At 40.5% G+C, this 13,418-nt stretch overlaps 1 protein-coding gene across 1 annotated transcript in view; it reads right to left on the reverse strand.

The window, feature by feature from the left end:
* The window catches only part of ARHGAP6 (Rho GTPase activating protein 6), a 122,076-nt gene that overhangs the window by 33,707 nt on the left and 74,951 nt on the right, over positions 1 to 13,418 (reverse strand). Inside the window, exon 3 of the mRNA XM_010281564.1 lies at positions 7,518 to 7,589. Coding sequence (XP_010279866.1) covers positions 7,518 to 7,589 — 72 coding nt within the window. The remainder of the gene's footprint in view (positions 1 to 7,517; positions 7,590 to 13,418) is intronic.

Below are 13,418 nucleotides of genomic sequence, written 5' to 3' on the forward strand. Positions count from 1 at the left end.
CATTAAAGGAATTTCATTAAAATGACCCTCTCCCTGACTTCGTGTAAAGGCTGGTATTTTGAGGCAGGTGTTGCTCCTCCTTGAAAAGTCAAGTATGGGATATCAGGTTTTTAATTGCTTTTGCTCAATGTGCCTGTGTAGCAGTGAAAGGACACTGAACCTCTGCTCTAGGCTGCTTTGCTGTAGGCCTTCTTCTCAGAGGACATGAACCACTTCCCCGATTTCTCAATGTCTGGCAGAGATGGGGAACTGGCTGAAAACCAACTGGCTGATATTCAGATTAAATACAGATGGAAGTGATGCTGGCTGGCAGTAGTAATTACATTAAAGAATTGGCAAAACCAGTAACTTTTTTCTTGTTTGTTGAAATTAAAAGAATTGGTTGCACGCTCCGCAGACTGGCTACAGCCTCAAGTTCCCACCAAAATGAGTGTATGCATACTCCATGGGCAAGGGTGGTGGGGATGCATGTTTTGCCCATCACTCTTCAGAAGTATTCAATCCCAACAGTTTCCTTGTTGAACAGGTAATGTCAGGTCCATTAGAGTGAATGCTAGCCCTTTTGACATTTCAGATTTGTTAATAAAAAAAGAGTTGTAGTCATGCAAAATATTTAGCAACGCACTGATGGGGCAGAAAGGGCACTGATCTAGGTGTAAGATGTGTAGGTTTGAGGCTCTGGTCTCACAATCAAGTTAAAAGCTTCAACTGCCTACTTCCTGCGGTAGGCTGGGGATCCCTACTGTTGGAGATGTTTAATTTGTACGAAGAAATGTTCTGTAGAGCAGGGGCTCAAACTTTGGTCTGTTGTACATATACTGAGTGCCAAAGCTGCTAAGTTAGTTACTCTCTGTAAAACCATCAAATATTTGATCACTTGTTCAGTCATCAGAGTGGGCAGCTTAAAAAGAAATTTTGCCGGAAGCACCATGTAAAAATGTGAAACCACCTGGCAGACTCGGCAATCAGCATGGAAATACAGACTCATATTCTCAGCCCAACCAGCAGCAAATAAGGACTTGACTTTTGATCCACTCTGTTTTTTAGTGTTTATGGGCACAAATTGCTATTTTAGGGAAGTGCACAACTTCCATCTTGCAGCTGAGGAAAGTTTCTTAACAAAATTTTGATCGAAACTGGTGTGTTCCTAAGAAATTTTTCTATGATGGAAAATCAGCATTTTCTAATAAAAAGCAGCATGTCACAGAAAAACTCCCATCCAGATCAAGAGTTTCAGTGACAAGAAATCCTTTTCTTTGCTAATCAAATGATGATATCCAGGATGTTGACCCATACAATTAGCTTACTTGGCCTCTTGCCACCCCGTCCAAGTATAGTTTCAAAGACTTCTCTGAAGTTTCAGCTGGCAAAAATTGTGGTTTCCATCCCACAAACCATAGCAGTCTATTAAGAACCAGTGAGGTCTATACTCTAGACCCTAATGAGGCCTTCAATGCTAATAAAGTGAACAGCATACTATACAGCAACTTTGGATAGTCTCCTTAGCACTTTGGGTTTTTTTCTTAAGTACCACTTAAGTGCTGGTTTTGAGCTGCTAAAACCTGGTGATCAAGATCTGCTGAGGTGCTTGTACTACCTCCATTTAAATGACAGGAATAGAGTGGAAGACAGCTTAGAGAATAATACACTTTAAAAGGGATATTTAATTGGAGAGGGGTCTCTAAGTCAACCTCCCCAGAGGCTAGCCAGACTAGGTAACTCTGTTTTGCTAACAAGGTAATTACTTTGGATCTGTAAAGAGAGTGATGGAAGCAAGAAAATAAGGAAAATGGAAACCTTGATCCATAATGGGAAAGGCAAAACTCCTTCCATCTGAAGTTCGTCAAAACCCTGCACTGACTCCAGAAGACGTGCAGTAAGACAATATTCTCACAGCATCGGCACTCTAGCTGAAACTGCCTTCTCCAGCTAGTTTGACATCACTGACCTTCAAGGAGTGACATAAAGCCTTCTCAATTACTTAGGATTTTTCTGTTGGTAGGTCTTTGTTGGTTTGTTTTGTTTTTTAATTAAGAGGTTCTTCAGTCCTTTAGTTGACTTTAGTACAAAACATGACACAGTGCTGTTGAAAGAAACCTTTTTGTATGCTAGAGAGCATGAGAAACATTTTCAAAGTTTTTTAAAAAGCACAGTGGGGCACCGTAAAGGCTTGAATAAAGCACATTTCTGATAAACTGTAATAAAAAAGAAACTTAATCTATTCAGCTCTCTCCTTAAGCTGTGCCAAGGCATACTGACATCACAGTAGGTTGGATTACTGAAGAACAAATGCAAACATTAAGAAATACCTCTAGATTTACTAAGCATGGCTAGGAAGTAAACATGGAAGATATTTTCAAGAATTTCGAACTAAAGAAAAATCAAACATCTACTGCTGGATCTGCATATGCTGCAGAGTTACCAGGAAGGTCTTTCCTCAGAAACTCCAGCATCCAGACCAGCTCTCCTAAGGCCCCACAGATGAACCTGTCAAGTATTTACATTCCATATAGAAACACCAGCAAACGGGATGATTCTCAGTTGCTCAATAAATCACGTAACAAGTGATTATTATTTCTGGGCAAGTCTCTCAGTTCACCTGTAGGGTTTACTGGAACCAAGGCAAGATGGAGCTGGCTTACAGATAAAATCTTCTGGGAGAAATCCTTTCTGGGAGGCATCTCCCTCAGGAATTCCTGCGTGTACTCTCCAAGTAGGCAGGCTTACGCTGACCCCTGTATCACTGGCAGGAGACAGACGAAAGGCTCCGCTTCTGCTGCCGTCAAAATTAGCAGTGAATTTGTAAGGAAACAGTACCCAGCTGCCAGCATGCAGAGCATCCTGAGAATTTCTTATTCCAAGCAGCACTGACATTTTACTACTCCTCCAAATAGTTTGTCAGCAGCTAAAGCAAATGTTTGGAGACATCTGTAGACAGCACGATTGAGAGTCACAACGGCCATTAATAACAAGGAGGCAGGGTAAAGAAAAGCAAATACACTGAATGATGGAAGCTGAAAATACCGCTTAAATAACTGGGTGAAGTGCTGCTCTCCTGTTTTGTGTGTTTACATTCGGCAAGTTTTGCTATATCCTGCTCTCATCAGTCACTCTGAGATGTAAAGACAAATGAAAAAGCACTAGTTTTAGAATTTTTTGCCTTTTAATGAGTTGACAACAGATGCACCTTTCACAAAGGACTAAATAAGAAGATATGAATCTCATTTAAAGTGCATTCAATTCTACTTTAGTGTCTTTGTTGGCCTTCAAATTGTAACAGTTCACTGAAACTCTCACTTAACAGACAGGTTGATCGACTGATCCTTCTAAATAAAATGTGAAGTTAGGAGAGTAAAAACTCCACAGATTGGACCAAGTCCTAAAATACGAGTGATTAAATCTCCAGTCCTAGAAGAAATAAGTATCATATCCTTTTTGTTATATTTTTTAAGCACAGACACCTGCTGGGGTGGGGTGGAGTGAGGGAGGACAGTCTTGGGCACGTATTGGAGAGACGTGGTACCTCCCCAGAGAGAACAACTCCAGAAGCCTACACCCTAGGGCAACTCACTACACGTCAGTGCCAAAGGAGAGGGCTTGTCAGGCAAGACCAAGGACACAAGCCCTTCTCGCTCTTCCTCAGGAACTGCCCTCACTCGAAGACACAACGCTGGCCACACGCACTACAAGCTGTGCAAGGTTCACGCCTCGTCCGCCCTGCAGCATGGCCTCCATCGTGTGCCCCTGGGGATCAGCACGGTGGCCTTTTTTGCCACCTCTGTGGCTTCCTGCGCCAGGCACATCTCGCTGATCTTTGGCTGCAACCCACACACAGGATCACACGGTGCTGCGTGATCGTCAGGAACCCACCTATTAAAAAAATAAGACTTTTCAGGGGGCACGTACTCCAGGCGAGACCTTACAACGTGCCCCCCTCGGCTGTTATTTGTGCTGGTATATGGGGTCTCCTGGGCTGGGATATAGGAAACTCAAAATGTTTGGAGTTACGTACTCTTCACACTGCAAGGGTGCTTACAAAAGCTATGCTGAAGGGATGGAAATGCTGTTTGCCTTCAGGCAGCCGCAACTCGTCTGTATAAAGTGTTCTGGAAATTGGCTTCCCTGCTTCCCCTCCGACATCCCGCGGCCTGGCCTCACCATTTCCTTCTCACAATGGTGCAGCTGGGTGAGTTACCAAAAAAAACCCCCAAAAAACCTCACAAAAAACCAGAAAGCAGCAGAAGGCAGCCATTGCTTTTGAGCATGAGGACTAGGGACCTGCCTGGGTGGGTAAGTGCATGCTCCGGGCCTTTTCTGTGAGCACATCCACATCCACAGTGCAGTGTTTGTTTTGGACCGGTGGCCCAGAAATGGAACATACTCTCTTTATAAAATAAATGGTAGAAATGCTTGTTAAAAAACCACCATGGAACAGACCAGGATAATACTTCCAGCTCGCTGTGACACACACACAGAGCGAGGGAGGTTTGCACTGACTTTGTGTGACAGAGACCACCGTTCAGGGAAGATGGCAGGGCTCGGCCGTGATGTGAGCACGGCAGCTTCATCCTTACAGAGACCAGCAGAACAAGGTTGTATATTTTTCTTTCCAAAGCCAGCTCAACACCTGACAGCTGGGCGACACTGTCCCTCCTAACTCCCGAGGCTGGGGGAGATGCTGGTGCTGCTGCTTCCCACGGGCAAACAGCCGCCTTTCACCAACTGTGCCAGGCTAACGGCCCGCATGGCGCAATCCATCACCTCCTGGTGGCTCATCCCCTCTGCTCAGAGAGTATCTGTGGGCAGATGATCTTTAACGAAGGGCAAAGGAGAGTATACCAAAAACAACCACGGACAGAAACCCTGAGACGCAGGGCGCCATATGCTGCTATCAGGGCTATTTTTGCCCAACGTTTGCTGCTGGCAACAAATAAGTGCCAACACGGTTTTCTCTTCACTCTGCTGACACAATCTGGTTGGGAACCTGACTCCTTCCAATTTCCTGGCCCTCTGTACCCTTACTGACCAACCCAACCCCCCTGCCAATACAGACGTCCTGAAGGAACAAGAGAAATATCAATTCTGCTGTTTGAGTAGTGCTGGGGTATTTCCCTCTCAGGGGTGCTCCTGTAATATTTTGTACATGGACAGAGCATGTAAGACATCTCTATAAATAAGGCAGTGGGAGATGGAAGAAAAAAGATAAAAGCAGAGGGTACATGCTTGAAATGCCCGAAGTTAAAAGAAGGAAAAAAAAAAAAAGGAATTAAAATTGAGAGACTCAGCATAGTGATTTTTAAAAATGCTCGGGTATAGTTAACCAGAAGATATGAGCAATGCTGAAAAACAGGAAGTAGATAAATATATACAAGGATGAATAAGTACAAAGTGCTGACCTTTGCTGTGGGCAACTACTGAGCCCTAAACTGCAAAGTGCACTCAGAAAACCCATTGGAATAAAACCAGAAAGTATATGCCCAAAGTTACGAACTGAATGGAGTATAAATGCTAATATGCAAGGTAGACACACACAAAAAAAATCCCTGAACAGAAATGTAATAGCGGAAGATAGTATTATCTGTAAATGCTCAACTAGTACATTTGTGTAATTATCAGAAGCTGAGGTCAGCCGAAATAAATTGAGGCTATAAGGAAATCACAAAAGAGTACAAGGCAATGTAAGAAAAATTATTGTTTGAAAGATTTTTGGCAACAGAGAATTTAGAGTAATAAAGAGCAACTCTGGGTTAAGCACTTGTATGCATCACTGAAGGAAGCTATCACTTCTGAAGGCACTGCAGCACCAAAGAGGCACTGGAGGAGTCGTGGAAGTGCAATTGCAAAGATTCACTACGTTTGGGTGACACAGCAAAATTCGGTCTTTGGTGAATTATCCAATCAATTTATTATTGCTAAAATCTGCTACAGCAATGAAAAATGTGAGAATATAAAGATAGAATGTATTTAAACTCTCACAAGAGCTTCTAAATAGAAACTTTCAAAGGAGACTACGGAAGTTGTGCTACCCATATGGGGGAAAAGATAAAAGCTCTCAGTGCATCAAAAAATTGAGAGAGACAGACCACTTAAAAAAAAAAAAAGGCAGTAAGTGGTTAGCCATTTCCGATGCAGAAGAGCACCCTGCAGACCTCTGTGAAGATAAATATCTGGCAAATGTGTTGGAAAGCAGGGAAGTTTTTGCACTAACTATGTTGCTTTGCGCTTTTAACTGCATGGAGAACTAGGGGGGGGGAAAGAGGAAATTAAGCAACATAATGACTGATTAATTACACTGCAGCCAAATGTAATGCATTGACATGAGCAGTACAAGATAAGATTCTTCCCCAAAGGTGGCAATAAAATCATTAAACCTCTTCCTTAAAGACTCCTGCACATGGGCTCACTCCTACATCAATTAATTCTAATAACAAATGCAAGATTTGGTACTCGCAAAGCAACATGGGGAAACCACTGGATTTATCCAAACAAATGTGTCAGGGAACTTTGTTTTAGAAAGATTAATGCTAATATTTTCCATAGCCATTTTTAAACCAAGAAAATAATAATCCCATATATGAAGTCACCAAAAAACCAAAAATTAAAAGGAAAACATTTTCTTCCTGACAAATATCTAAATAACTTTGAAATGTGGATGTTCACGTTTTCAATGGAATTTCAAACTTCCATCCTTCTGCTAAACTAGATCACAAGCAACAACATCAGAGTAACCAAATCACTTCTCTTGTTACAGATTTGTGCATTTGCGTGTGTTTGTGGAACTGGGGTGTTAATACTGAGTTTTACCACCACTTTTCCAGAACTTCTTTTCCAGGAAGGAACACAAAATTAGGTGCACAATTACCTACATGCAGAAAACTGCAATTTCAGAGACACGTTTCAGGTCTCAATGTCTAGACTTAGTTCAAATGGATGCAAATTACAGGTCAAGTCCAGTGGCTTAGGACCCAGCCCATAAAGCTGATTAGCATCCAAACAAAAGAGTATAACTATATCTGTAAATCCATGTCACATGGAGTCTATTAAAATCCAACTGATCGGTAGCACTGAAGCATTTATATATTTTAAACAATGGTTATTTTCCTCAGGTTAAAAAAAGCACAGCAAACCAACTGACTTGCTTGGGCAGGGCTGGGTTCACATGCTTTGCAAATTGAAAGAGGAGAGTGCCAATGCAGATAAACAACTGTATCATGTTATCCAGACCGCACTCTGCACCAGGTGGTGAAAATGGGGAGAAAGAACAATGAAGAAAAGATGCAGTCCTTTAACACCTCCTTTTCTCCCAGGAAATAAGCTTTCAGTTGAAAAGATCTGAGTTATACTAATGAGAACTAGAAAAGAAAAGGTAAGACATATTTTTCACCTTGGAAATAAACACCTAGGTGGGACATCAGTTCTGTAACAGTCTCCTACTCCAGAAAGTATATATTTAAGACTAAAGAAATTTCACGCAAAACTAAGACCTAATCAGTAAACATGTACTCATTTTATTTTACCTTTGTCTCTGTTCTTCTCCTTTCCTAATGAGTCCAGTTTCTTTCTTAATGATTTCTTCCTCTTTTGTCCATCTGTAAGAGGAAAAAAGAAAAATAAAAAAAAAAAAGGAAGTTAGTGAAGAGAAAGAATGCTGAACAAACTGCTGCATAAGCTGTAGGAACACAGAGGGAGAGGGCCATGGCACTTGGAATTAGGAAGGGTGTGGGGTACATTTCACAGAGGCTAGGGACTGTCCCAGTCCTTCACCCAGAGGAGCGCTGCTTTGTTTACCCAAATGCCAAGGTTGTACTGGGGGACCAAAATGTATCCCACTGCATGTTGCTGGGCACATCTACACAGGCATGGTCACACAGCTCACATGGCAGAATGGAAAGATGATTTTGAAGACTTAACAATGTAAGTTTGTTGCTGGGTGCTCTTGATAGCAAGGTACCATAAACCAAAAGGTACCGGTTAGCCCTCATCCATGGCCACAAGACTGTGACTCAGGTGTAGAGCTGAAAGTAGTCTTTGGAGAGGGAGGATTACTAAGCTCCAGGATAAGTTCTGCATACTAGTCATACCAGTTGGGTGACAGCTGACCACTTTCACATGACCGATCTGATGTGAACTCACACTGGGAGCTTGCAGGTTGGTACAGCACGTCCATATTGGTTCAGAGGGATTAGAGTCTCAGAGAAATTATTGTTCGGACGCCCTATATATCATCCAAGTTTTCACTAAGGTATTAAGGACCAAAGATTTTAAGCAATAGCATAGGCAGGTTCATTCTTGAAAAAATTATGTGAAAAGGTTGGCTATCATTATTTCCTTCAGCAGCATCTTTTATAGTGAAAAGTCAACAAAAACGCATTTTATTTATTAGGTCTCAACAAATACCAGGGATTAAGACAAGGGCCTGCTTTAACTTGTACCTTTTGAATTTTTTAAGTTCCAAAGCAATATAAAGGGTCTAACACAGGGACTAATGCTAACATAGGCACCACTCTAGCTAAAGGTCAAGGAACACGTACCTTTGCCTTACTTGTTTTGTAATACAGCAAAAACTCAAAAATTAACACATCGTATCTGTATTTTTCTTTTATGGTAAGACGGTTACCAAATAATCCAGCACAAAACATTTTTCTGGTTATGAAAACCAGTGTCTTAAGTGTTCTTTTACACTAGGGAACATACCACAGAGGAGGGAAGTCGATCTTCATCAATTTACTCTCACCTTTGCAATTAGGGGTTGCGAGAGAACACAAGTAATTTCCTCATAGTTTTCCCTCAACTCCTATTGATAACCATGCCTAGAACGTTACTCAACAGACAGCTGGACAAATTCTGACTTTTTCATAGCTGGTTAATATCCTTTTACTTTAAAATTAACATTTCTTTATACCTTATGTAACTGCGGTTTGATCAACTCCACTTGCACACTTGCTCTCTGCATTTACCTAGAGCATATTTGTTTCCTGCACTGACTGAACTGTGATACTCAGTTCCTGTCTCTTGAGGTAGCTTGTCATTTGCTAGCTATGTTAACCCCCTTTTTCCCACACCTGCTGTGCTGAGAATTCATCTCTGAAATAAGGCTGACTAGAATGGATAAGGCATTCTGGATGAGAGTTCAGCAATATAATGGTGGTAATTCATTGCCCGATACAGTCCATGATTAGATTTTCCTTTTTTGTAGCCACATGACAAGTTCATAATTCAAAGTCATACTTTGATCGATTAATATGCCCAGTCTTTTCACACCTTCTGACATTTCCAGTTGATAAGACTGAGTCTATTACAGAAATTCTTCTTTCACTTCTTGGCAATATGAATAGTTGGTAGCCTGCTTACATACACCTGACAGTACAGCTTCTTTTTATAGAGTTCCCTACTACCATTGTGTTTTGGCTTTATATATAAAAAATAATTTAAAAAATATTTTTCGGGTTATAAATTCAAATTACTGCTTCACAGCAGTCTTTTGATAAATGACTTAAAATTCTTTGGAGTCTTAGAGCCTTATTCTCCAAAGATCCATTTATTGATATTCTGACATTCCACCAAAGTCTACCAAGATGTCAAAATGAGAACACAAGTTGAAATTGGATATAAAATACAGTGTTTTGCTGTTATGTTACACATAATAACATAAGTTACACAATGGCAACTTCTGGAGTGTTTTAGTGCTGCACAGTCAAATACAACAGAAATACAGGAAAAATGAATGCTATTCAATATTGAACACAGGAACAAATGGCGCATATCCACATGGAAAACAGGTTAATGACTTCTAGGGCCAAACTATCAATGCTTTGTTCTTAACCTTGTTCTTAATGGGCGATCCTATTCAACTCCAACAGTGAAGTAATTCTTCAATAAATGACAGGCTGAGACAACATTTATGCATTTGTCTCTGCAAACCTTGAATTTTGGATACAAGTGGTGCTCAGGCCCAGCGGAATGTAAGAAGCAGAGAATGTTCTGGAGCTGGACAAACCAGAAAATACACAAAATAGTCCACTCTGTTCACTCCTGAGGAAAAAATGAGATGGCAGAGCAACAGAAGACAGACACTTACCTTAGGCAAATGGGTGCAGTTCCACTGAAGGCAGTGGAGCTACAACCATTTGCATTTACAGTTTACCCCATAGCAAAAAAACCAAAGACTTGCATATGAAATTAAGGCTGAGAGGAATCTCAGCAAAAAACTAAAGCTTAGGGGATCTGCCAAGAGATCTAAGGTCTGTTTCAGTTTTCCTCCTCAGCAAGAGGCGTGATTAATTACAATCTATATCCTGTAAAAATAAGCATGTTTTTAAATGATTGTTGATTCAGGTTACATGAGGCATGAACATTGCTGAAATATTAATAATGTGCTTAAACGTTTATGCAACTCTAGCAGTTTTACATCTTAAATGAACTCAATTCATAATAATAATGTTTAGTACCTACTACCTGCAGTGTGTTCTGAGAATATAATTAATACCCAAAGCATTCTTGGGAAACCAGAAAAGAGTTGTTACCCGTGCATAATACCTACTGTACATTTTTAAATTAATTAGCAAATATTTATGCAAAATAGTCTTGTATCAACCCAAAGTGCTATTAAATATGAACTGCTATTTTAATTTGCAGTTTGGAAATGTTTAAACCACCAAGTGATAAATGCTGTTGGGCTTTTATCCAGCCTTTTGTGTATATAATTATCACTTAATGTCTTCTTTCTATAGATCAACAATATACTGCTCCTCCAACACATTCCACTCAAGACTATCAGCAAGACAAGAGAAGTACTCAAAAGACAACAACAGTCTAAGTGAAGGAAGCTGCATTTTTTTTCTCTGTTAACCTGGAGAAGGTTTTTTTTCTGAAGAACATCCACCCAGGCAGCTGTGCAGATCAGGGTTTTTTTTCCGAAATTAACTTGGTTTGTTCAATGCTTACTAATTTATACGTTTGCTGCATTTTTCACCGCAATGCATACCCCACTCTCAGGATATCTGTATATTAAGACTAGCATGATGAATATTTAAAAGATCAAGAGTCTTGAACCAAACTTCTGAGTGCATGTTAAATTGCTACGTGACCTGTTTTTCCAAAGTGGTGAGAACTTCCAGATTCAGTTAATGCCAAAAAGACTTTTCTGTTTGAAAAATTAGGTCATCTTTTTAGGACTCTCTCAGTGAACCACAGCCTACAAAACACGAGAGTATTTGCAGTGATATACAGACTTTGGAAAAAAACTGAAGAGTATGACTTCTGAGATTACTATTTTTGAACTTTTGGGCTAAGGTTGAAATTTACTCACAGTGTCATCACTAACACCATTTAACTAGCAGTTACACTCTCCAATCGCAGATTTTACATAGCCCATTTCAGGGCTTAAATTTCATTCAAAGTGAGACCATGGTTCTACAATCCAGGTAATAAGAAGCCATTTTCATGCTGAGGATAGAAAAAAATTAATCTCTAAAAGTTAAAAAAAGGAAAGAAAGAGAACTTTGCATTTTTTTAATGACAGATTGCTCTGTTGCTTTGCACAAGACCACCTACCAACACCATATATGACTCAAAGAGAGAGAGAGCAGGCTGCATCCTGTTACTATTACTTATTTCCGTTACCGCTTTACTCATTTTAAAGTTACGGAAATCAGCAAGTCTATTTGCTAGGCACAGGCATTGCTCAGCATAAGCAAAAGCATCACAAATTAGGTATAGGGAATTTGTTCAAGATGATGCAGTTAGTGGCACACCTTGAATTAACGTGCAGGAACTCGGCCACCAGTTTCATACTATGTCACATCATAGTCACTACACTGTGAAGCCCTTATCCAATATGTTTTTCATAAATAATATAATATGCAGCAAAAAGTACAACAGCACCTGAGCTTTCTAAGTCATTTTTATGACAGTATTATAGTACTAGGCTTCAGATCTTGGAAAGTGACCTGTCAATATGCTTGAACTGAACGATTCTTCAGCACCTTCTTTCCTTATACATGTGCCTGTGGATTATCTACAAGAATAGATGTTCCTTTTATGTTACTTACATTCAAGGACACTTTTTTATTAATCAAAAACATTATTCATAAATTCACACAGAGAGTGTAAAGTAATTTAACTCAGTGCGTTTTTGGCAAAGGATATTTTCTGTTGCCTATGGGGTTACTGAGTAAAGAGAACTCCCCTCCCCATCTATCGGCAACTTCCTTTGCTTATGAGAGTTGTGTTTCTCATCCATTTAGGGAAGAAAATTTGTCATGTTCTACAATTAAGGGTTATTTTCACACAGCAAAAAGAGAGGATTTATGTGAGAGATTAATATCATACCCATAGCTCATTTACCAAAACAGAAGTGGACAAAAACGTTGATATTGTGAGATTTCTAAACTGCTTCTTCATAGTAGTTACATTCATGGCCATTTTCCCTTAATAGGCATTAGTAATTGGATCTAATTGCATTTAAAAGGAAGGAAAAAAAAAAAGTATTTTCTAAAAGTGTAATCCATTCTGTCCTGAAAATTACTACCAACAGCACCACAAAGCACCAAGCTGGACCTGTCTTGGGGACTTGCTGGTTCATTTCACTCAGCAAGAGTGACACATTTCCCACATGCCAGCCTCCGGTGCTCAGCCTGCGAGCTGAATGTAAGCTATAGTCTCTCTTGCCTGCACAATACGGAAAGTAACAGAGACTCTGTAATCAAAAAACACTGCTAAATTCTGTTGATAGAGCACAATAAAGATGAGACTGCGCTTCACTCATTGACAGCTGCACCGTGTTTGTGGTTGAAGCTGCTTCTTTGGGTCACTATACAAAGCAAATTTGCTGCTGAATGCACACAGGGAGCTCCTCTACTGAAGAAAAGGGTGCTGGTTTTACTGATCCATTTCTATGACTATAAAAGTCCATCTTGAAATAATTATTTAGATTAACGTGTTGTTGAAATGCCCTGTCCCCATGCAGCAACTTCCAAAGCACTGCCAGCTGCAGCACACGTGGAAGGTAAACAATTTCAACCAAAAAACCAGAAGCTAGTTTATGCCAAGATATTGGCATATAAAGCAGTATGAAAACAGAAGGGCTGAGCCTACAGGTATTTCCCATCACTCTTGCTCTCCCTTTCACCTGTCCTCAGCAGTACACACAAGATCTCCATCAGCGATGCAGATTACTATATTCCTTCAGAAGCCTTGGACTGTCTCCTTGTTTCTCACGCTGCTTCTCTTTACGTTGCTCTCTTTATTTCACTTTGACTTAAATCAGCACTCCCGTGTGCTTCTCAGCCTGCAGCTAATGGAAGAAAAGCCGTACTCGTTCAAGCACATCCCTCAGTTGCAGCCATAACCTTCCACGTGGCAGCCGGCTCACACGTGCTCACCTCAGCCCACGGAGCCAGGGTCGGGCTGCCCGCCAC

This window comes from Phaethon lepturus, unplaced genomic scaffold, assembly GCF_000687285.1.
Source record: "Phaethon lepturus isolate BGI_N335 unplaced genomic scaffold, ASM68728v1 scaffold2690, whole genome shotgun sequence".
Taxonomy (NCBI): Eukaryota; Metazoa; Chordata; class Aves; order Phaethontiformes; family Phaethontidae; genus Phaethon; species Phaethon lepturus.